At 46.6% G+C, this 24,848-nt stretch overlaps 1 protein-coding gene across 1 annotated transcript in view; it reads left to right on the top strand.

The window, feature by feature from the left end:
• Positions 1–24,848, top strand: part of LOC144247624 (uncharacterized) — a 1,666,419-nt gene that overhangs the window by 236,336 nt on the left and 1,405,235 nt on the right. Inside the window, exon 8 of the mRNA XM_077788932.1 lies at positions 110–788. Coding sequence (XP_077645058.1) covers positions 110–788 — 679 coding nt within the window. The remainder of the gene's footprint in view (positions 1–109; positions 789–24,848) is intronic.

Here is a 24,848-nt window from a genome sequence, read left to right as displayed (position 1 = left end):
AGGGGCTGCAAACCCAGACCAGGGTGTCCTGAGGAGGAAAGTCCCACCGTGGGCCAGGAAGGTGGACAGAGCTTCAGCCAGAGCTCGGAGCTGGTGGTCCCTGAGCAGCTTCATGATGGGGAGAAGCCCTACAAGTGCTTGGAGTGTGGGAAGAGCTTCAGGCAGAGCAACAATCTGAAACGACACCAGATGATCCACACCGGGGAATGGCCCTATGAGTGTGGGGAGTGTGGGAAGGGCTTCAGCTGGAGCTCCCATCTTGTCAGGCACTTACACATCCACACTGGGGAGAGGCCCTACAAGTGTGGGGAGTGTGGGAAGGGATTCAGCTCCAACTCCCACCTTGTCAGCCACCAATGCATCCACACTGGGGAGAGGCCCTATGAGTGTCCTGAGTGTCAGAAGAGGTTTCACACCAGCTCTGATCTCCTCTGCCACCAGCAGATTCACACAGAGGAGAGGCCCTTCCAATGCCCTGATTGCAGGAAGAGCTTCAAGCGCAACTCCCACCTCATCAGGCACCGGCGTATCCACACTGGGGAGAGGCCCTATGAGTGCCCCACCTGTGGGAAACGGTTTCAGACCAGCTCAAATCTCCTCCTGCATGAGCGGATTCACACAGATGAGAGACCCTCCCGCTGCCCTGACTGTGGGAAGGGCTTCCAGCACAACTCCAGCCTTGTTAGGCACCGGTGCATCCATACCGGGGAGAGGCCATACGGGTGTCCCCAGTGTGGGAAGAGCTTCACCCAGAGCTCTGACTTGACCAAACACCAACGGAGCCACTGGTAAGGGAAGCCCTGCAAATTCCCCAGCTGCAGGAAGAGCTTTGTGCACTGCTCCAGCTTCATCCCCCATTGGAGTACCATGTTGGGAAGAGCCCTGGTGATCCATGTTCCCTGTGATCCATGCTGGGAAGACACCTGTCCCTTTTCCTGCCCCTGCCAATGACCTGATATGGGATTGAAGAAAATGAGGGTCTGGCCATGGCCCTGTCACTACATTCACTCCCACCTCAGGTCATTACCGGGGCAGGAAAGGGACTCTCTCTCTCCCTGAGGAGACGGGTGTCCTTTCCATGCAGGAGGAAACATGTGGCCAGGAAGAGACAGTCACTGGTGATGTGGTTTTCTGTGGAAATAGTTTTTCTTATCCCTTCTGTTGTCAATATTGTTTCTGTTCCTGTTTGTTCCCAGTCTTGTTGCTGTTCCCAGTAAATTGCTCTTATCCCAGATAGGGATCTTTCCCTTTTTCCCTTCAAGGGGAGTTGGGAGGGCAACGAGCGCCAGTGGGGTTTTAGCGGGAGCAGGAAATTGGGGAATCCCATTCCTGAACCCTGGCCTGTGGAAACCGAGCATCCCAGCTGGTGCCAGCCCTGGTGGCCATGGCAGCAGCCTTGGGAGCGGGTCCCTGGCTGGGGCTGAGGGAACCTCTTCACTCTGGTGCCCAGGGACAGGAGTGGAGGGAGCGTCTGCAGCTGAGTCGGGGCAGGCTTAGGTTGGATCTCAGGAAAAGGTTTTTGCCCAGAGGCTGCTGGGGCACTGCCCAGGCTCCCCAGGGAAGGGTCCCAGCTCCAGGGCTCTCTGAGCTCCAGCAGCGTTTGGACAGCACTGCCAGGCCCAGGCTGGCAGTGTTGGGGTGTCCTGTGCAGGGCCAGCAGTTGGACTCGAGGATCCTGATGGGTCCCTCCCAGCTCAGCCAATTCTGTGGTTCTGGGATCCATGACCCTGGGGATGGGAGTGCCAATGGTTGCCATGGCAATGGGCTCCAGGCCTGAGCTGGTGTCCATGGCAACCACCCCTGGCATGGGGTCTCCATGGAGCTGCCCAGGGCCTGACCATAGCAACAGGGGCTGGGGATGGTTGCCATGGAAACTGACCATAGCAACAGGGGCTGGGGATGGTTGCCATGGAAACTGACCATAGCAACAGGGGCTGGGGATGGTTTCCATGGGAACTGACCATAGCAATGGCCATATTGGGATTTCACCTCCAATGTTGACTGTTGTGACAGACTGAAGGAGATTGTTGGCTGGAAACATTTCATGTGTGGGGGAGGAAGGGGCAGGTCCAGCCTTGCCCTGCCCTGGAACCCCAGCACTGCCCTGCCCTGGAACCCCAATCCTCCCAGAGCCTCTATCCCAGCCCAGCAGTGTCTGCCAGTCCCTGGCACAGCACAGGCAATGCTCCACAGCCACCTCTGGAGCCCCAGCCCAGCTCCTGAGTGACCAAATGACCCCAAGTCCCACCTGGGGGAAGGGCCCAGGAAGACCAAGGAGTATTAAAGGCTGACCACAAGGCAAGCACACATCTTGACTCTACGTCCTCTTGGAATTTCCATCTGAACATTGCTGGAATCCAGGAGTTGGTAGCTGAGTGCGTGCTTCTCTGTATCTTATTGTTCTCTCTTTTTGTATCTACCTCTTCTATTTCTGTACTCTTGCAAATATTGATTAACTTAAAATTGAACAGGCTCAGAGTTTGTGAAGTTGAATGGGCCAAGTTAATGCTTTGAGAAGTTTTTTTTGTTGATTGAATGCCATATTAAAATGTTTGCCAAAGTTTCACTGATTTTCTACATTTCCCAGTAAAGGCTGCTTTGTTGCTTAGAGGTCCTGAGAAAATCTTGATAGTATTGCTCTAGTGCATCCAACTCAGAGTGTTGCAGATGATAGATAGATATGATTGTTCATAAATAACACAGCTAGGATGAGAAAAGTTCTCCCAGCTAGCCGGATGTCACTTCTGCCCTTGGATGAATCCTGGAGTGAAATGGACTGTTCCATCTCACCCCCCAGAAGATGTGTGGCTCATCCCACACCTCTGTACCTTCCCCTAAAACATCAGCGTCTGTAACCCCATTGGCCCATGCCTTATCCCAGCCCACCTAGGAGCCCCTGATAAGGGGGCTCCGAGAAGCCATGCGGCCACCTGGAACTTCTTCCCGGTCTTGGAACCTCTCCCCTCTCTTAGAACTTCCTCCCCTCTTAGAACCTCTCCCTCCCCCCCTGGGGCTTCCCCTCTCCTAAACCCTCCGTTTCTCTCTCCCCTCCCCTGCCCTCTTAATCCCGGCCACGTGCTACACCTGAGAGCACGAGGCTCGGACCTTCCTGCACCCCCAATAAACCTCTTTCCCCAAGAGCAACCTTCAGAGATCTCTGCCTCCCTCCACCCACACCGTGCTGGAATGTGGTCATCCCGCATTTAGGTCCCTGGGCTATTTGTTTTTTGAGTTGAAAAGACTAAAGTGGTTTCAGTGGTATAATATACACATCGCTTGTCAGGTTGAGATCAAAGCAGCTTTAGCTATAAGAGAATAGAAGATGTCTGCACTTGGCAAACTCTTATTTTTCCTCCACGTATGCTGTACATTCATCAAAGAGCATCTTCACAAGACATACTTTCAGCTGTCACCCACTCCTAAAACTATTGCAGCTGCCTTCCTTTCTTCCTCAAAAAGATAGAATGGGGCTTTTTTCAGCCCCAGCCATCCTTCTCACTGTGCAGAGATAGGAACTGTGCAGTGCCATACAAGTTCCTCAGCCTGGGGACAGGTGCTCATTCTCTCCTGCCCCCAATGGTGTGAGTAACAAACTTGCAAGCAGGAGACACTAACAGAAGCAGGTGTCTCTCACTTTTTTTTCTTTTTCTCTCTTTTTTTTTGTTGTCACTTTCCAGTATTCTGTGAGCAGTAAAAATCCTTAAATATTTGCAGGGGAAACTAAATTTTTTGTTCTTGTTTTTGCTTGACTAAAAATCTGTGGGTTTGCCAAGATACAGATCAAACCAACAGCAATCACTGTCAGTGGGATTTTTTTCCATGTTGAAAAAGTTTAACAATTAAATTCCATCATTTACTCTGACATGTTGAGATATCAGTCACTATTGCATGGGCCAAGCACTTATTCTGGATTATATCTCCCAGTTATATAACCAAGTATTCCTTCAGTACGATGGTCTTTTTGCCAAAAGATTTGATGTTCCATAGAAGATGCAATTACTGTACAGACTTTGTGCATAAAAAGAAAAATCCTCAATCTCTGACATATGTATAGAGCTGACAAAGGAAAGAAATTCAGTATCAGAGCTGGGTAAAATGGCTCATGGTTCAAGTGGTTGTTTTTAATGCTTTTAATAAAAAAATCCTCTGCTGTTGTTTTTAAATACATGTAGTCAAATCTGGAAAGTTGAGCATAAGAACATAATGTAGCCACAGTAGGATAATGGACTCAAAAAAAATAACCACTGAAAAGACTGAATAAAAAATAAACACTCCCCACTTTGTCCCCCAATTTTTCTGGAATTGTTTAAAGCTAAAAACTACAAAACCAAAATTTACAGAGCTATTTTTTCTGAAGTGTGGACTATACAGTAGTGATAATGAAAATGAGAACAAACTTCCTGGGATGGTTGTGCTACTTTGCCCTTCCAGATACAGAAACATTTCTATACTTTAAGTATTTTATGTTGTTTTAAATTTTATTTCATTTCTAGGGAACAACAGTACCTCAGGTCATTTTGATGTCAGATTGTATTTCACATCATTTCTGTATGAGGTGCATTTCTTTTCTTTGGATACTTCAGGAAAACATTATGAGGAGCCTGAAAATTGATTATATGAGCTGTGGTCAGGATGCAGCCTTACAGAAAAATCATGAGCACTAAACTTTCCTTGCCAGCAACAATTAAAATATGTAAACCAGCATTTTAAAGTTTGAGTTGAATGGTGATGACTTTAAATGGCTTTTTAAAGATGGTGACAAAAGTACTTATGGGTATTTTCCCCTATACTCATACAATTCTGTGTCTTTAATGCACTGTAATCATAATAAATATTTCCAGAACTGAAGAAACAGAGCCTGAGAGCTTGTCCATCCTAGGAGTTTCTATTGTTCTCATAAATTTTTCTCTACAATTATCTCTTCTCTTGGAAACACTGTGACATAACCATGCTGCCATAATAAGCATAAACAGTAGAAATCAAATTCAGAGCTACACAACTTATTTTACAAGGAGAACAGATAATGAAATGGTAAGTAGTGTCAATATACATTAATGGAAAAAATTGCCTAAGCCCTGCATGGCTCTGAAAGAGCAAGCTTTCCAGTTATTTTCGAATATTCTGATCCACATGGAAAATGCAGAGAAGTCCTATTTTGCAGGGCTGATTTGCTTAGTATGTGAGCCATAGCAAGGTCAGAGTCCTTGGAAGGACACTGCTTCTTACCTCAAGATTTCTGTGAGCTTCTGCCTTGCTTCTGGCTTGGAAGACCTTGAAAGGCAAAGAAAGAAGAGGAAACCAGTGCACTTTTAACCAGGGGTGACTCAAGAGATTAAATCGCTGCCCACTGGCCATGCTTCACAGAGCACAAAGCGAAGATTGACTGCCCATGACGACATTTGAACCTTGTGTCATTGCTGTGAATCCTCCTGGGTGTACCTTGCTCCTTAGACTGAAGGCACTGTCATTGAGCAAGCTGGGGGTTAAAGCAGCCTTTTTATTTTGGATAGTAATTCACTAATACTTGGGGACTGAGAGGATTTGGGTTGAAATACTTATTACAGCCTATTTCTGCCTTGGTGGAAGGAGGTGAAAAGTACAGAGCACCTAAAGCAAGGAAGAATTGAGATATGCCAAAGAACCAAAAAGCTTGATTGGCCACCTAGAGCAAATCTTTGTGGGCTTTAGGAAACTGTGGGGTGGCTGCTCTCACCTGCTTCATGACTGGCCTTTCTTTTCCTGCATATTATTTTCATTTCTACTGTTTGTAGTGTTTTTTCTTGCACTTTGCTCCTTACTATGAATTGGTATGCTGCTCAAAGCTAAATATCAGCCAAATTGATAAAGATAGGTTATTTATATCTTCTCAGGATTTAAATGCCACAGAAAAAAGTTGGGGGACTTGAGCAGATCAAGCAATGTTTTACCCTGCAGCCCCATGTAAGTGACTAACTGCTTTAATGGCAGGTACATTGACAGCTTTAGTTTGGATATGGAGGGAAAATAGATTGTTTTTTGGAAGACACTGCTACTTTACTCAAATTTGCTACACTACAGCTCAAGACAGTGTGACCATGCTGTAACTATCACTGTGTTCATTTGTAGTTTTTTACTCAGAAGTTGAAGCTTCTTCTTCTTCCTTTAATTAGCTGCATCTATCAGGACCTGTTTTGTTTTCTGCTATAAATGGTGGGTCAAATAAAAAGAAGGACAGATTTCAGGCAATTTGAGAAATTTTTCTCCTTTTATTATTTCTTCACACATATATATGTAGATATTGCTGAAGGGCAGCTATTACTGAAGGGTAGCTCAATCTTTTAGGACTAAATTGTTCCCTAGGAGTGTGTAAAAGTGACTGTGTAAAGAAAACTTCAGCAATCTTTCCAAAGATTGCTAAAAAAATTCAGGAGTACTCTGCTGCAAAATTTCAGGCATTTCAGGGCATTTTCACTTCAAACTTCAAGCATTTCTATGGAAATGCTCAAGAGACAGCATACTTAATATATCCAACATCTCTGTTTGCAAAGAGTCTTTATTTCAGATAGAGGTATAGGAAGGACATTCTCAAAGATATAGAGGGTTGCGTACAAAGAATGACACATTTCAGGCAATTTGAGAAACTTAACTTCTTTTATTAGTTTCTCAAACATAGATATTCAAGTATTATTTAAAAGCAGACAAGCAACTAGGGGAATTCTCTAAACTAAGGGTAATTCTCTAAACTAAGGGTTTAAACTAATCTAGTCTAAACTCTATTTCTCTACACTAAGGGTAGCTTTGCAAAATAGTTATATACTGCCAACAGTAAAGGGCCTCTGGAATGAATGCTAAGAAACAAGTCTAATTAAAACTACAACTCACTAAATAACTACATTAAGTCCCTAATATGCTAGGTTGCTGTCTTTGAGGTATTCCAAGCAACCTCCATCAGCTTCACTGTTCTTCTGCAAGGATGTGCAGGTGGAGCCCGTTTCTGCCTCCTTGACTTAGGCAACAGCACTGTTGCAAATGGAAGGTGAAGGGCAAGGCCACTCATGGAAGTGTCTGCACAACGAAACCATGTGCTGCACCATCTTCCTTTCACAGGAGCAGGAAAGCAGCTTCAGGATTGCCACGGACAAATACAACAATCACAAAGAGTCGACATCGCAACAATCGGCTGCGAACTTCTCCATCAGAGCTTTGTGCAGGGAATTCTTCTCAGTGTTGGAGAGCATCATCCAGAGGCGAAAGTGCAGCTGAGCATAAGCCTCCATTGCCTTTCTGTGGGCATCCGGATCTCGGGCCAGGTACTCAAAGAGGTTGAATGGCTCAACCTTTTGCATTGCTGGCGGCAAGCTGATCTCTGCAGGAAGCTTCTCGTTGCCTAGAAAAATATGGTCCAGGTGTTTCCATTTCAGGCAGAGCTGCATGTATGCCATGATGTCCTACAGCTGCAGTGGAAATTCCTTCCTGCGCCAGTAGACCGGTGGTAAGATGTTTAACACATGCATGACCAGAGTCTTCCAGTTACAGGTGCCGCTCAGCATGCAGGTGAAGAGCTGCAGGTATTTAAAGGTGCAACCTCTTACATGGTATCTGCCTGGCAATGTGCTGGAAGAATTTTGCCTCCGCCACAGCGAATGTCTCAGGCCATGCTGTTCTTGTGAGGATGTTGGCCTTGGCGGGCTGACTGCTCACAAGGTTACCTGAGTTGCCTTTCTGGGCCTCTAAGGGCTGGTTGACCACAAAGATGTCATAGTCCCCTTGGCACACCCTAAAAAGCATCTCCACCGACAGGGTCCTCTTGCCTCTGCTCAGCTGGAATTGGCAGGACCGGCTGCAGGGCTGAAACACCAAGTGCCAAGAGTATGACTGAGGCACATGCAGCCACGAGCATCTCACCATCTGGAAGAACCAGCGGGAGGTTTTCTCCACATCCAGGTAGGAGCCGGTGCAGAGTGTCTCCAGGAGGCTGCGCTGCTGCTTCCGCCGCAGCTCCTCCTGCGAGTGGTGCAGGAGGCACAACAGCTTCTCTCCCAGCTGCTCGCTCTCACACGTGCACACCAGCTCCACACGGACGCTGAAGGTCCTTGCTGCCGTCTGCCCTGCACTGCTTGGCTCTAGGTGGAAGGTGTGCCCTGGTGGGATTCAGTGGGACCAGCACACGGTACACCCCATCCCACTCATGGGGGCTCCAGCCCTCAAAGGCACTGCCCACCCCGATGGCTACTTGAGGCACCAGATCAAAGCTATTGCTCACGCTGTACACAAATGAAGAGAGCCTGACAGAGGAATGGTTGAACGACAAGGGATATGATACTGTAAAGTTAATTCAAATAGGGAGGGCTACGTGACTGCTGCAAAGTTCGCATGGCCCTGAAGAATAGATGATGTGCAGAAAGCAGGATATTGAAATTGCTTAGTATGTAGAAGTAGATAGAGAAGAACAAAGGGGGTACTAAGCTGTTCTAACTGCAAGGCCAGCCGGACAGGCATGTATCGATCATAACGATACTTTTAAGATAATAGTACAAGTCACATAGCAACCAATCATGAGCTTGGCTTTTGCAATATGTATAAGCTAATTAACGAACATATATAAACTATGTAATCTGTTACAATAAACTGAGACTTGATGATCATGATATCATGAGTCTTGTCTCCCGCGGCATTTTCCTCTAACAACTGGCGCCCGAAAGCAGGGACCTGATCCGAGCCTAAGGCGAGAGGGGTGCTGCGTTGGAGTGCGGGTCCTGCAGCTGGAAGGACGGCGAAAATAAAGAGAAGAGGCGAAACGCTCTTCTCCGCGCCCTGAGTGACCGTAGAAGCGGGCTCAGCCGATACGTGCTGCCGAAGCCTGAAGGAGCCAGCAACGGTACCGACTTAACCATGGAAAGGCAAGCAGCATATGATTTATTTAGTGCTTCTCTTAGAAAAAAGCAGATTAGGGGGATTGACTTAGATAAGGATCTCCCTTCGCTATTGCATCATGCTGAATCTTACGGCTTTTTCGTTAACCCTCATAGTGTTCATGAACTTTCCAAATGGAGGAAATATGGAGATAAGTTGGTGGAGTTAGTGTTAGATGAGGATAAAACGGGTAAGAAGATGGGTAAGCTTTGGCGGGTAGTTCATAGTGAATTGCTAATGTGTCAGGCAGAAAAGAAGGCGGTGGAAGGGATACGGACAGCCCAGGAAAAAAATAAGGAATATGAACCCTCGCTTTCTTCTAGTGAGCCTAACCCTCCGGTCCTTACAAATTTCCCTGTCCCCATCTCTGCTCCTGAAATGCCTGCACCGCCCACAGATACTAGTGGCATTGAAGTGCTGCCATCAGCTCCCCCTCTACCCCCACCATCGCGTCCCCCTCCGGCAATTCAAAACGTTACCGTAACACCCTCCTCGCGGCATCCGCCGTCTCCCGGCCAAGCGCCTGTCCCTAGGACAAATTCTGACCTCGTGAAGGCCATGGCTAAGGGAAGACGTGAGTTATGAGCTGCTATTGCACAGAAGGGCATGCAGACGGAAGACGCTGAGCTCTTCACGACAGCACAGGAAACCCTTGCGTTTCCGGTGATATTTTCGCCGAATGGCGACGGGAAGTACACTGCACAGGTCCAGAGCATGGACTGGAAACTGTTGACACAGCTGCGCGCCAGTGTAGAGAACTATGGTATCGCCAGTGAGCCTGCCAGGCAAATGCTTGATTTTATTTTTAATGCTCACACTTTATTGCCTTCCGATGTTAAGAAAATAGCCAAATTGATCTTCACGCCGCATCAACGCTTACTTTTTGAAGCACGCTGGAGAGAAAAAGCGAAAAGAAGTGCCAATTTACCAAGGGCTCAGGAAGATCCTTTAGCAGGGCTTACTGTAGCCAAGCTCATGAGACAAAGTAATCATGTACGCTTAAAACAACAGGCAGCACTAAGACCTGACAAATTAAGAGAAGCAACAGTGGTAGCAAGAAAAGCCATAGACAAAGTCAAGACCCCGGGTAGAATTCCAATGTATATGGGGATTAAACAAGGCAGAGAGAAGCCTCTTGACACATTCGTAGATAAAATAATGGAAGCATTGTCCAAAGCAAGAGTAGCTGATCATATGCAAGATGCCCTACTTAAGCAGTGCATACTCCAAAATAACAATCCCACAACTAAAAATTTAATTACTTCTATCCCTAGAAATTAAACTGTCCAAGCATTGTTAGAAAAAGCTGCTTCAGTACCAGTTAGAACTCAGACACTATTGGTTAATGCTTTGCAAGAAATAGAACAAAAATTAAGAGAACAAGCAAGCTCTCAAAATCAAGTTTTAACTTCTCAAAATCAAGTTTTAGCAGCCCTTGCTCCCCTTCAAACTACGGCTGGCCGCCCCCATTCTAATACTACCAGGGAAGCACGTATAAAATGCTACCACTATAAAAGCTTAAGTCACACTCGAAGAGAATGCGGAGCAACAAGAGTCTAGTGTGGCAGATGCCAATCAAACACCCACAACTCTAACGCATGCAAAAGGAAGCAAGAAAACTTCAGAAGCAGCGCGATCAGCGGCCGCGCCGAAACACAAATAGCAGCTGCAGAAATGAAGCCACTCAGCAATTCCAGCCTGCCACCTGCGGGAGCCTCGACCTGGACTTGGCAGCCGCAGTAAACACTGATCTCCTAACTTCAAGACCACATAAAATTCCAACTAGAATCCATGGCCCCTTACGAATACACAAACAAGCTATGAGAAGACTCATTATTAGCCGCTCTTCAACCTCTATTTTGGGCCTCTTTGTGGAACCAGAGATCATCGATGCCGACTGCTGCGGCGAAATCATGATCATTGCTCATACGCCATATCCCCCCGTGACAGTACCAAAAGGTCAAAAGATTGCTCAATTAATCCCACTGCCACAAATTACTGTTCAATGCTTGATTGGCCGTGATGTTCTGGCCCAGCTGGGCCTCGTCCTTACCAACAATCATTCTTTTCAGTGACGGCCATTGCTTGGATCTTCCCGCTACCACTTACATGGACTACTAACGAGCCTGTGGTAGTTAAGCAATGGCCTTTGAAACGGAAAAGTCTGGAGCAAGCACATTTGTTGGTTGATGAACAATACAAGCAGGGACATCTTAGACCATCCACAAGCCCTTAGAACACTCCGATCTTTGTTATCAAAAAAAAGTCGGGCAATTACCGGCTCTTGCATGATCTCAGAGCAGTAAATGATCAGATGGAACCTATGGGAGCACTGCAACCTGGGATGCCGAATCCTGCTATGTTACCACAAGAATGGCCCATCTTAGTTATAGATTTGAAAGACTGCTTCTTTACTATTGCTCTGCACCCTGCAGATACTAAAAGGTTTGCCTTTACTCTCCCTGCCCTCAATCATGGCGAGCCAGCCAGGAGATTTGAATGGACGGTTTTGCCACAAGGAATGCGTAATTCGCCCACAATTTGTCAGCTATATGTGGATGCAGCACTTCAGCCACTGCGACAACGCATGCCCGATACCATCATCTATCACTACATGGATGATATTCTGTTCGCACAAGCAACCCCCTTTTTAGACTCTCAAATCCATGATATCCTGCATACCTTAGAGAAGTCTTCTCTTGTCATTGCACCCAACAAAATTCAATTTTCTGCTCCATGGAAATACTTGGGATGAACGATCACTCAACAGCGAGTTACACCACAGAAGCTATCTATCCAGTCATCAGTCAACACCTTGCATGAAGCGCAAAGGCTTTTGGGCGACCTACAATGGCTCAAGCCAGTTACTGGAATTCCTAATATCCTTTTAGACAAACTGCGCCCACTCCTCAAAGGAACCGATCCCTGCACTCCAGTTCGCCTGACGTCAGATCAACGTCGTGCTTTACACGACATTACACACTGCATCTCTACTGGTTTTGTGAGACGTCTTGATCCTGATCTTCCTTTACATTTGACCATTTGGAACACTGAGGACCACCTATTAGGGGCTGTCACCCAGCATGAAAAGAAAACGGGGGAGACAGTGGTGCTAGAATGGATCTCACCCCCATTACAGCAAAAAAGAACAGTAACCTCCAAGGTCGACAGCCTGGCAACACTTATCAAGAAGGGACGTACTCGTATTTTAGAGATAAGTGGTTCAGAACCAGTAAAAATCAATATACCCATGGAAAAACCCACTTTGGACTGGTACCTTCTAAACTCTGCACCCCTTGCCGAAGCATTGCTCTCATCTGCAGCTACTGTTAGTACAGGACCCCTTACACCCAAACAATTACAATGGGTAGGAAAATGGACATGGATACAGAAACCCCTCAGAAAGGAGAAGCCTATCTCAAATGCCATTACAGCTTTCACAGACGCAGGCCGCAAATCACGCAGAGCGGCTGTGGTCTGGAAGACAGAACAACAATGGCATTACCAGATACTGGAAGCAACATTTCAGGACAACTTACAGACATTGGAGTTAAGGGCAGTTATTTGGGCAGTGTCTCACTTGTTGGGGCCGCTGAACGTTGTTTCTGACTCACTCTATGTCGTAGGAGTGGCATCAAGGATTGAAGATGCCGCCATTAAGGAGGTCCAAAATCAGCGTCTTTACGAGCTCTTTCTTCAATTAAAGCGCGCCTTAAGGAACAGAAGGGAGGCATATTCTATCATACATGTCCGCAGCCACAAATGGAATGAAGGACTGGGAGCAGGCAATGCCAGAGCCGACAAATTAGTGTCAGTGTCAATTGCTCATCATGTAGTACTTCCACGGCAAACAATGGCCCGAGAGAACCATGCTATCTTTCATCAGAATGCCAAAGGCCTATCACAGGAGTTCCGTATTCCACTACAAGAAGCTAGAACTATTGTTAAGGCTTGCCCCATATGTAGCCATCACAACAGAAGAGTGGGCCTGGGAATAGGAGTAAATCCGCGAGGCCTGCAAGCTAATGAACTTTGGCAGATGGATGTCACCCATGTACCTAGTTTTGGTCGTTTGAAGTACGTCCATGTGACTATTGATACTTACAGCCATTATATATGGGCTACTGCTCAGACAGGAGAACGGGCCCTTCATGTGGAGCGACATCTCAGCAGCTGTATCGCAGTCATGGGAGTGCCTCAGAAGATCAAGACTGATAATGGCCCTGCTTATTGCAGTAAACGTGTTGCCCGCTTTATGCAAACATGGAACATCACACACGTTACAGGGATTGCAAACTCCCCTACTGGACAGGCAATAGTAGAGAGAGCCAATGGAACTCTTAAACAATATCTAGAAAAATACATTGATACAGTCAGCGTGCAGGATAGGTTATTGAAATGCCTGTTTGTGCTTAATCACTTATGTATTTTTGGAGATGGGGGGTTACCCGCAGCAATTACTCACTTTGCCTCTAAAGCCCCTACCCCTCCGCAAATGGTAGTCAGGTATAGAAATCCAAAAACAGAAATTTGGCAAGGTCCAGCCAAAGTATTATACTGAAGCAAGAACTATCTCTGTGTTTCTACACCAACAAATACTGTGTGGGTCCCAGCTAAGTGGATGCGGCCCACCAATGACCAGCCCGGAGCAGAGAAGGAGGCAGCGCCTACAGACGACGATCTCCAGGATCCTGTATGAATTAGAATAAGAGTTTCAAATTAAATTCCTGTTTGACTCGGAAAGAGAAGTTGAAGACTGCCTCTTGCCTCAGTTAACTAGAGACTTTGACCGCTGTTGTCCGCTTGCTTGCTTGACTTGCAATAGTTATGACCACCAATCTTGGGTAAAAATATATTGTAGAAGGTGCTCTCATCATTGGTGAATTCATCAGCACCACCTTACCTCTGCATTCTGGTGTCTTACCTGTCAGCGCCAGTGAAGCTTTGACTCACCACAGCGCGCTTTAACACGATTAACAAGTCAGCCTATCAGAGAGAACCTAAGATTAATAGAAAATAGAGAAGACCTGGAATTAAGAAAGCTAGCTTAGAGAGTACAACACTTAGTAGAGAAAATTCTAGGTGTTAAAAGGACAAAAATTATAGATTCCTATTGTCAAAATGGTATTGGCATCCCCATTCAGTGGCAAGTTGACCCAGACAAATGAGACACGCAGTGTAGAAGGTTTCGTCATCGCAGCCGTGCTGCTAAGTGTGCAAGCATACGTCCCACCTCAACCTAAAACAAATATATGAATCACAATGGCAAATCTAACAAGACAAGAGTCCATCTGTCTTGCTTTATCTTCCCCAAGCAATCCGTTCTCCACCTGCCTAGTCGGTCTACCATTAGATACATGGCCATGTCCTACACGTATTCCAACTTGCGATAATTTAAATTTAAATACTACTATAAATAATTGAAACAAGTAGGTACCCTACTTACCGATCGCCCCGGCAGAACCCCAGGAGCTAGAGCTACTGGGGGCAGTTGGCATAGATTGCTGTTTGTACTTTAACTGAACAAGCAAGCAACAGAGAATCAATAAATCTGCAATTGTCGTTAATTCCACTTTGCCAATTTACAAAAACAGTAATATCTAGTGTCAGTACACAACCAAAAAAGTTTCAAAGTCAACAAATAATCCGCTTTCTTTGCCCCAAAGAATATTCTTTATTTGTAGTAACAAAACTTAGACTAGCATACCTTCCAAAATAAAGGGAGGCCCTTGTTCGTTAAGAAGATTGTCATTGCTGACACCCAACACATCAATAATATTAAACATAACTCGGCGTTATCATGGCAGCAGATTGCGACGCAGTGTACATAACTTTGCCAATAACTGTCAAAATAATGTTAAATTTTAGTCCCCTAAAGCAATTATTGCTGCCTCTTTCCTAGCGCCTGGTGTTGCCTCAGCAGGAGCATTAGCTCAACTCAACAAGCTGGGGTGCTGACTAGCTAAACAGACAAATGCTACATCAAAAGCCTTAAGTGACATGCTTTTGGATGTAGACTCAGTAAGACATGCCACACTGCAGAATAGGGCGGCTATAGATTTCCTATTGCTAGCCCAAGGTCATGGTTGTGAGAAATTTGAAGGAATGTGCTGTATGAACTTATCTGACCACTCTACATCCATCCATAAGCAAATACGAAAATTGACCGAGCTAACTCAACAGTTGAAGGTGGAGGACGGATTGGGCTTGGAAGGCTGGCTGAAAAGATTGGGGATTGGACCATGGTTGAGGGACATCATCAAATATGGCATAATAGTTCTAAGCATAATTGTGATACTTTTGCTTGTCTTGCCCTGTGTGTTTACTTGCTTGCAAGGCTTGATACAGCAGCTTTTGCAGAAAATGTTGAATGCACACCTTCTTGTCCAAAAGGAAAACGGGGGAGATGAAGAGAGCCTGACAGAGAAATGGTTGAACGACAAGGGACATGATACTGTAAAGTTAATCCAAATAGGGAGGGCTACGTGACTGCTGCAAAGTTCGCATGGCCCTGAAGAATAGATGATGTGCAGAAAGCAGGATATTGAAATTGCTTAATATGTAGAAGTAGATAGAGAAGAACAAAGGGGGTACTAAGCTGTTCTAACTGCAAGGCCAGCCGGACAGGCATGTATCGATCATAACGATACTTTTAAGATAATAGTACAAGTCACATAGCAACCAATCATGAGCTTGGCTTTTGCAATATGTATGAGCTAATTAACGAACATATATAAACTATGTAATCTGTTACAATAAACTGAGACTTGATGATCATGATATCATGAGTCTTGTCTCCCGCGGCATTTTCCTCTAACAACTGGCGCCCGAAAGCAGGGACCTGATCCGAGCCTAAGGCGAGAGGGGTGCTGCGTTGGAGTGCGGGTCCTGCAGCTGGAAGGACGGCGAAAATAAAGAGAAGAGGCGAAACGCTCTTCTCCGCGCCCTGAGTGACCGTAGAAGCGGGCTCAGCCGATACGTGCTGCCGAAGCCTGAAGGAGCCAGCAACGGTACCGACTTAACCATGGAAAGGCAAGCAGCATATGATTTATTTAGTGCTTCTCTTAGAAAAAGGCAGATTAAGGAGATTGACTTAAATAAGGATCTCCCTTCGCTATTGCATCATGCTGAGTCTTACGGCTTTTTCGTTAACCCTCATAGTGTTCATGAACTTTCCGAATGAAGGAAATATGGGGATAAGTTGGTGGAGTTAGTGTTAAATGAAGATAAAACGGGTAAGAAGATGGGTAAGCTTTGGCGGGTAGTTCATAGTGAATTGCTAATGTGTCAGGCAGAAAAGAAGGCGGTAGAAGAGATACGGACAGCCCGGGAAAAAAATAAGGAATATGAACCCTCGCTTTCTTCTAGTGAGCCTAACCCTCCGGTCCTTACAAATTTCCCTGTCCCCATCTCTGCTCCTGAAATGCCTGCACCGCCCACAGATACTAGTGGCATTGAGGTGCTGCCATCAGCTCCCCCTCTACCCCCACCATCGCGTCCCCCTCCGGCAATTCAAAACGTTACCGTAACACCCTCCTCGCGGCATCCGCCGTCTCCCGGCCAGGCGCCTGTCCCTAGGGCAGATTCTGACCTCGTGGAGGCCATGGCTAAGGGAAGACGTGAGTTATGGGCTGCTATTGCACAGGAGGGCATGCAGACGGGGAACGCTGAGCTCTTCACGGCAGCACAGGAAACCCTTGCGTTTCCGGTGATATTTTCGCCAAATGGCGACGGGGGGTACACTGCACAGGTCCAGAGCATGGACTGGAAACTGTTGACACAGCTGCGCGCCACTGTAGGGAGCTATGGTATCGCCAGTGAGCCTGCCAGGCAAATGCTTGATTTTATTTTTAATGCTCACACTTTATTGCCTTCCGATGTTAGGGGAATGGCCAAATTGATCTTCACGCCGCATCAACGCTTACTTTTTGAAGCACGCTGGAGAGAGGAAGCGGAGAGAAGTGCCAATTTACCAAGGGCTCAGGGGGATCCTTTGGCAGGGCTTACTGTAGCCGAGCTCATGAAACAGGGTAATCATGTACGCTTAGAACAACAGGCAGCACTAGGACCTGACAAATTAAGAGAAGCAACAGTGGTGGCAAGAAGAGCCATAGACAAAGTCAAGACCCCGGGTGGAATTCCAATGTATATGGAAATTAAACAAAGCAGGGAGGAGCCTCTTGGCACATTCGTAGATAAAATAATGGAGGCGTTGTCCAAAGCAGGGGTGGCTGATCATATGCAGGATGCCCTACTTAAGCAGTGCATACTCCAGAATAGCAATCCCACAACTAGAAATTTGATTACTTCTATCCCTGGAGATTGGACTGTCCAAGCATTGTTAGAAAAGGCTGCTTCAGTACCAGTTGAAACTCAGGCACTATTGGTTAATGCTTTGCAAGAGATAGGACAGGGATTAAGAGAACAGGCAAGCTCTCAAAATCAGGTTTTAGCTTCTCAAAATCAGGTTTTAGCAGCCCTTGCTCCCCTTCAAGCTACGGCTAGCCGCCCCCATTCTAATACTACCGGGGGGGCACGTGTAAAATGCTACCGCTGTGGAAGCTTAAGTCACACTCGAAGGGAATGCGGAGCAACAGGAGTCTGGTGTGGCAGATGCCAATCAAACACCCACAACTCTAACGCATGCAAAAGGAAGCAGAGAAACTTCAAGAGCAGCGCGATCAGCGGCCGCGCCGGGACACAAATAGCAGCTGCAAAAATGAAGCCACTCAGCAATTCCAGCCTGCCACCTGCGGGAGCCTCGGCCTAGACTTGGCAGCCGCAGTAGACACTGATCTCCTAACTTCAAGACCACATAAAATTCCAACTAGAATCCATGGCCCCTTGCAAATACACGAACAAGCTATGGGAAGACTCATTATTGGCCGCTCTTCAGCCTCTATTTTGGGCCTCTTTGTAGAACCAGGGATCATCGATGCCGACTGCTGCGGCGAAATCATGATCATTGCTCATACGCCATATCCCCCCGTGACAGTACCAAAAAGTCAAAGGATTGCTCAATTAATCCCACTGCCACAAATGACCAAAGGATTGGAACCTATATCCCAAGTCCCCAAGACTCCAGAGGGATTTGGCTCAACAGGAGGTCTCGCATTGCTTACCTTGGATCTCAACACCCGCCCCAGGAAATCCTGTCGCTTGATCCATCAGGGACACAGCATTGTGCTTAAAGGACTTCTGGATACGGGCGCAGATACCAGCATTATTAACCCAGGTCATTGGCCTGCGTCTTGGCCCACCCAGCCCACAGCAACCACGGTGAGCGGCATCGGCGGAATGACACTCGCAAGCCGCACCCCAGTGCTGACTATTGAAATTACAGCAAAAAAGAACAGTAACCTCCAAGGTCGACAGCCTGGCAACACTTATCAAGAAGGGACGTACTCGTATTTTAGAGATAAGTGGTTCAGAACCAGTAAAAATCAATATACCCATGGAAAAACCCACTTTGGACTGGTACCTTCTAAACTCTGCACCCCTTGCCGAAGCATTGCTCTCATCTGCAGCTACTGTTAGTACAGGACCCCTTACACCCAAACAATTACAATGGGTAGGAAAATGGACATGGATACAGAAACCCCTCAGAAAGGAGAAGCCTATCTCAAATGCCATTACAGCTTTCACAGACGCAGGCCGCAAATCACGCAGAGCGGCTGTGGTCTGGAAGACAGAACAACAATGGCATTACCAGATACTGGAAGCAACATTTCAGGACAACTTACAGACATTGGAGTTAAGGGCAGTTATTTGGGCAGTGTCTCACTTGTTGGGGCCGCTGAACGTTGTTTCTGACTCACTCTATGTCGTAGGAGTGGCATCAAGGATTGAAGATGCCGCCATTAAGGAGGTCCAAAATCAGCGTCTTTACGAGCTCTTTCTTCAATTAAAGCGCGCCTTAAGGAACAGAAGGGAGGCATATTCTATCATACATGTCCGCAGCCACAAATGGAATGAAGGACTGGGAGCAGGCAATGCCAGAGCCGACAAATTAGTGTCAGTGTCAATTGCTCATCATGTAGTACTTCCACGGCAAACAATGGCCCGAGAGAACCATGCTATCTTTCATCAGAATGCCAAAGGCCTATCACAGGAGTTCCGTATTCCACTACAAGAAGCTAGAGCTATTGTTAAGGCTTGCCCCATATGTAGCCATCACAACAGAGGAGTGGGCCTGGGAATAGGAGTAAATCCGCGAGGCCTGCAAGCTAATGAACTTTGGCAGATGGATGTCACCCATGTACCTAGTTTTGGTCGTTTGAAGTACGTCCATGTGACTATTGATACTTACAGCCATTATATATGGGCTACTGCTCAGACAGGAGAACAGGCCCTTCATGTGGAGCGACATCTCAGCAGCTGTATCGCAGTCATGGGAGTGCCTCAGAAGATCAAGACTGATAATGGCCCTGCTTATTGCAGTAAACGTGTTGCCCGCATTATGCAAACATGGAACATCACACACGTTACAGGGATTGCAAACTCCCCTACTGGACAGGCAATAGTAGAGAGAGCCAATGGAACTCTTAAACAATATCTGGAAAAATACATTGATACAGTCAGCGTGCAGGATAGGTTATTGAAATGCCTGTTTGTGCTTAATCACTTATGTATTTTTGGAGATGGGGGGTTACCCGCAGCAATTACTCACTTTGCCTCTAAAGCCCCTACCCCTCCGCAAATGGTAGTCAGGTATAGAGATCCAAAAACAGGGATTTGGCAAGGTCCAGCCAAAGTATTATACTGGGGCAGGGGCTATCTCTGTGTTTCTACACCAACAGGTACTGTGTGGGTCCCAGCTAAGTGGGTGCGGCCCACCAATGACCAGCCCGGAGCAGAGAAGGAGGCAGCGCCTACAGAGGACGATCTCCAGGATCCTGTATGAATTAGAAGAAGAGTTTCAGATTAAATTCCTGTTTGACTCGGAAAGAGAAGTTGAAGACTGCCTCTTGCCTCAGTTAGCTAGAGACTTTGACCGCTGTTGTCCGCTTGCTTGCTTGACTTGCAATAGTTATGACCACCAATCTTGGGTAAAAATATATTGTGGAGGGTGCTCTCATCGTTGGTGGATTCATCAGCACCACCTTACCTCTGCATTCTGGTGTCTTACCTGTCAGCGCCAGTGGAGCTTTGACTCACCACAGCGCGCTTTAACACGATTAACAGGTCAGCCTATCAGGAAGAGCCTGAGATTAATAGAAAATAGAGAAGACCTGGAATTAAGAAGGCTAGCTTGGAGGGTACAGCACTTAGTAGAGAAAATTCTAGGTGTTAAAAGGACAGGGATTATAGATTCCTGTTGTCAGAATGGTATTGGCATCCCCATTCAGTGGCAAGTTGACCCAGACGAATGGGACACGCAGTGTAGGAGGTTTCGTCATCGCAGCCGTGCTGCTAAGTGTGCAGGCATACGTCCCACCTCAACCTAAAACAAATGTATGAGTCACAATGGCAAATCTAACAGGGCAAGAGTCCATCTGTCTTGCTTTATCTTCCCCAGGCAATCCGTTCTCCACCTGCCTAGTCGGTCTACCATTGGATACATGGCCATGTCCTACACGTGTTCCAACTTGCGATAATTTAAATTTGAATACTACTGTAGATAATTGGGACAGGTGGGTGCCCTACTTACCGATCGCCCCGGCAGAACCCCAGGAGCTAGAGCTACTGGGGGCAGTTGGCATGGATTGCTGTTTGTACTTTAACTGGACAAGCAAGCAACAGGGAATCAATGAGTCTGCAATTGTCGTTAATTCCACTTTGCCAATTTACAGAAACAGTAGTATCTGGTGTCAGTACACGGCCAAAAAGGTTTCAAAGTCAACAAATAATCCGCTTTCTTTGCCCCGAGGAATATTCTTTATTTGTGGTGACAGAGCTTGGGCTGGCATACCTTCCAGAATAAAGGGAGGCCCTTGTTCGTTAGGAAGATTGTCATTGCTGACACCCAACACATCAATGATATTAGACATGGCTCGGCGTTATCATGGCAGCAGATTGCGACGCAGTGTACATAACTTTGCCAGTAACTGTCAAGATAATGTTAGATTTTGGTCCCCTGAGGCGATTATTGCTGCCTCTTTCCTAGCGCCTGGTGTTGCCTCAGCAGGAGCATTAGCTCAACTCAACAAGCTGGAGTGCTGGCTAGCTAAACAGACAAATGCTACATCAAAAGCCTTAAGTGACATGCTTTTGGATGTAGACTCAGTAAGACATGCCACACTGCAGAATAGGGCGGCTATAGATTTCCTATTGCTAGCCCAAGGTCATGGTTGTGAGGAATTTGAAGGAATGTGCTGTATGAACTTATCTGACCACTCTACATCCATCCATAAGCAAATACGAAAATTGACCGAGCTAACTCAACAGTTGAAGGTGGAGGACGGATTGAGCTTAGAAAGCTGGCTGAAAGGATTGGGGATTGGACCATAGTTGAGGGACATCATCAAATATGGCATAATAGTTCTAAGCATAATTGTGATACTTTTGCTTGTCTTGCCCTGTGTGTTTACTTGCTTGCAAGGCTTGATACAGCAGCTTTTGCAGAAAATGTTGAATGCACACCTTCTTGTCCAAAAGGAAAACGGGGGAGATGAAGAGAGCCTGACAGAGGAATGGTTGAACGACAAGGGACATGATACTGTAAAGTTAATCCAAATAGGGAGGGCTACGTGACTGCTGCAAAGTTCGCATGGCCCTGAAGAATAGATGATGTGCAGAAAGCAGGATATTGAAATTGCTTAGTATGTAGAAGTAGATAGAGAAGAACAAAGGGGGTACTAAGCTGTTCTAACTGCAAGGCCAGCCGGACAGGCATGTATCGATCATAACGATACTTTTAAGATAATAGTACAAGTCACATAGCAACCAATCATGAGCTTAGCTTTTGCAATATGTATGAGCTAATTAACGAACATATATAAACTATATAATCTGTTACAATAAACTGAGACTTGATGATCATGATATCATGAGTCTTATCTCCCACAACATTTTCCTCTAACACACAAAGACACGCGTGAAGCTCTCCATCAGCTCAGCTGTCACTGAGCAGCCTCTCTCCAGGTCCTCCACAGGCCACTCTATACCATCCACTAAAAGGATGTCCTTCTCATTCCCAGCATCTTGGGTGTCTTCTCTGTTTTCAATTCCACCACTGGCATTTTCTTCCCTGCCACCATCACTGCCACCTTTTTCACTGGCAGCCACATTACCTTGTTCCTCTTCTTGTCTATCATTATTCTTGTTTCCCTCCACATTCACATCAGCCTGTTATTCATCCTTGTTTCTGTCATTGCCATCTTCTGCTATCACATCCTTATTTACTTCCTCAGGTGCAGGAAAACCACTATGGGCAATTTCATTCCCACATTGATTGCTATCTTCCTGCCCAGTCCAGTCTTTACTTCTTTGGTCATTGGCACGTCTGCTTTCCTGCACCTTCACATCCATGTATTCTTCTGTTCCATCTACATTGTCTTCACCTTCATTTACATCAGTGTTTTTGCCTGCCTTTATAGTAACACTATTGTTTTTTTCTTCATTTCCTTCTCCTTCTTCCTTTCCAGTGTCCTTGTCTTGGTCCACCTGTACATCCTTGTTTTTTTCTTCATTTGCTTCTCTAGATCTTCTTTATTTCCAGCAACATTGCCAGGTTCTTCTTCATTTCCTTCAGTGGTAGTGTCTCCTGGCATATCCCCATCACTCTGTCCTTCTTTCTTTAAGTGATAGCCATTGTCGACATCGCTGTCTTCCTTCACATCATAATTGCCACTGTTGACATCGCTGTCCTCCTTCATCTTCACATCATAATTGTCTTCAGTGGCATCATCCTTGTTGCCATCATCTGCAGCCACAGGACTGCCTTCTCTGTCATCTTCAGTGCCACTGTTTTCTGCCTCCAGAGTCATATCTCTGTCTTCTTCACCTTCCTCTGGATCAGCGGTGTCTTCTTCCTGTTCAGTTATTCTCTCATCTCCCAAGGTCTTGCGGGAGCTCTGGTCCTTGCTGCTGCTGCTGGCCTCACAGCTCCTTCTCCTGCAGCCCAGCCACAGGCCCAAGAGGAGCAGGATGCCAGCAAGAACCCAGAATGGCCACTGCTGCAGGGCACCAAAGAGCATGGCTCCCCAGCCCTCATCCTGCTGCTGCAGGGGCCCCTGCTCCAGCTCCTGCATCAGCCGGGCCATCTCACGCTCCAGCAGCTCCTGACGCTCCCGCATTCTCTGGCGCGTGGCCTCATCCAGCCCATCCCCAGCTGGCTGGGGGTACTGGATCAGGCTTTGCACAAGCACAAACAGCAGTGACAGTAAAGCCATGGTCTGCAGGAGGACACACAGGAGGGGCTCAGTGGGGCCGGAATGGAGACAGTGAGGGGCAGGAGCGGCAGGGATGTGGTGGCAGGAAGGAAAGGGCCCCCGGCAGCTGGCAAGGCTGCACCGCTGCCCCGCGCGCCCCGCGCCCCCAGCAAGGCGCTGCGCCCGGCGCTGGGCCCTGGAGACGGGGCAGCCCCGGGGACCGGCGCTCCTGTCCCAGCCCTCCTCCAGCCCGCTCTCCCCTCTGCTGTGTACTCACCGCTTGCCGAGGCTCTACTGGGGCAGCGGCACCGGCCTGGGGCCTTTTATAGTTGCCCCCATTGTGACACGGCCCCTGTGCTGTCACAGAGCCCAGAGCGCATCACAGGCCAGCCCCGCCCGCCGTCCCAGCCCGGTCATGGAACTCATCATGGCCCCGATGCAGAGAAGAAAGGAACTGAAGTCTTTTTTTGCGTTTCAGGCTCTCTTATGTAGTTTGTCTCACAGCCACACAGCACTCCCCCTACCCCAGACTGGATGTGAGACTTCAAAAGGTGATGCATGTCATCTGCATCCTGTTCTGTTCAGCGCTTGAGACAAAACACCTCAACACCTCTTTCTGCTGCTGCTGGAAGGGGCAGATGAGATGGCTTGAGCTATGCTTGTAGGAAGCTACCAAAACAGTAATAGCCTCTTCAGCTGCACACTCACTAGGCAGAGGAATTTACCTCAAGGCACATGTTGGACCTGAAGGCACATCTGGAAGTGAAAAAGCATCTTGAGAAAAAATATCTGCGTTTAGTCTCAGAGGAAGAATTTGAGCCACCTCAGAGCATTTCTGTTTTGTTCTATAATTTTGGGGTTGGCGGCTTTTTTTTTTTTTTCTTTTTTTTGAGGGCATAATAATTGTAATAAACGCTACCAAATGTGAATTTCCCCTCTCCCTTCTTTGATGGAAGACAAGTAATGAAAAAGTGGCAATTGCTCTTTCTCTGCATCTTACTCCAACATTTGCAGTTATTAAAATTTGTATCTTCTTTTCACTAGTCCATCAGTTTGAGGTGATGTCTGCAAATGAATAATAATTTTTCTTACCACTGTATCCTCAGCTTTAAGAGGATTCTCTCCCTTTCATATTCAGATCTTTCATTTTCTGCTTTATGCATCCTTTAAAGACCAGAAGCCTTTTCCCTCTGCTTTTTCATTTACTTAGGAAAAGCACATTAATTAAACAGTTACATTTGGTTGGTTGAAGGTTGCCCATGATATTTATTTAGCTGGAGGTTTATCTGGCTGTCAGAATAACTCACTGGAGAGATCACAATTTTATAACAATGCTGGTCAACCAATGTGACCTTCAACAGGACCACCTGTGGTGAACCTTGTGAGCCCGCCTGTGGCACTCATCCCTGCCTTTTCTGGCATGATTTTATATGCTACTGCACCTCAGGCACACAGTATGTAACTTCTGTCAAGCCTTCAAGACTCTAGAAGTGTGATTCTGGAAATGCTGATAAATATAAAAGATACGACTCAGAGATAGCCATGTTACCTCTTCTTCTAAGGTTTCCAGGCCTGTAAACGAGGGGGGACAGGAATAACCAGACAATCAATTTATGGAACACTGAAAAGGTCAAGATATTGTAA

The sequence above is a fragment of the Lonchura striata genome, chromosome 29 (genome assembly GCF_046129695.1).
Source record: "Lonchura striata isolate bLonStr1 chromosome 29, bLonStr1.mat, whole genome shotgun sequence".
Classification (NCBI taxonomy): Eukaryota; Metazoa; Chordata; class Aves; order Passeriformes; family Estrildidae; genus Lonchura; species Lonchura striata.
This window is presented reverse-complemented; position numbering and strand designations above follow the sequence as displayed.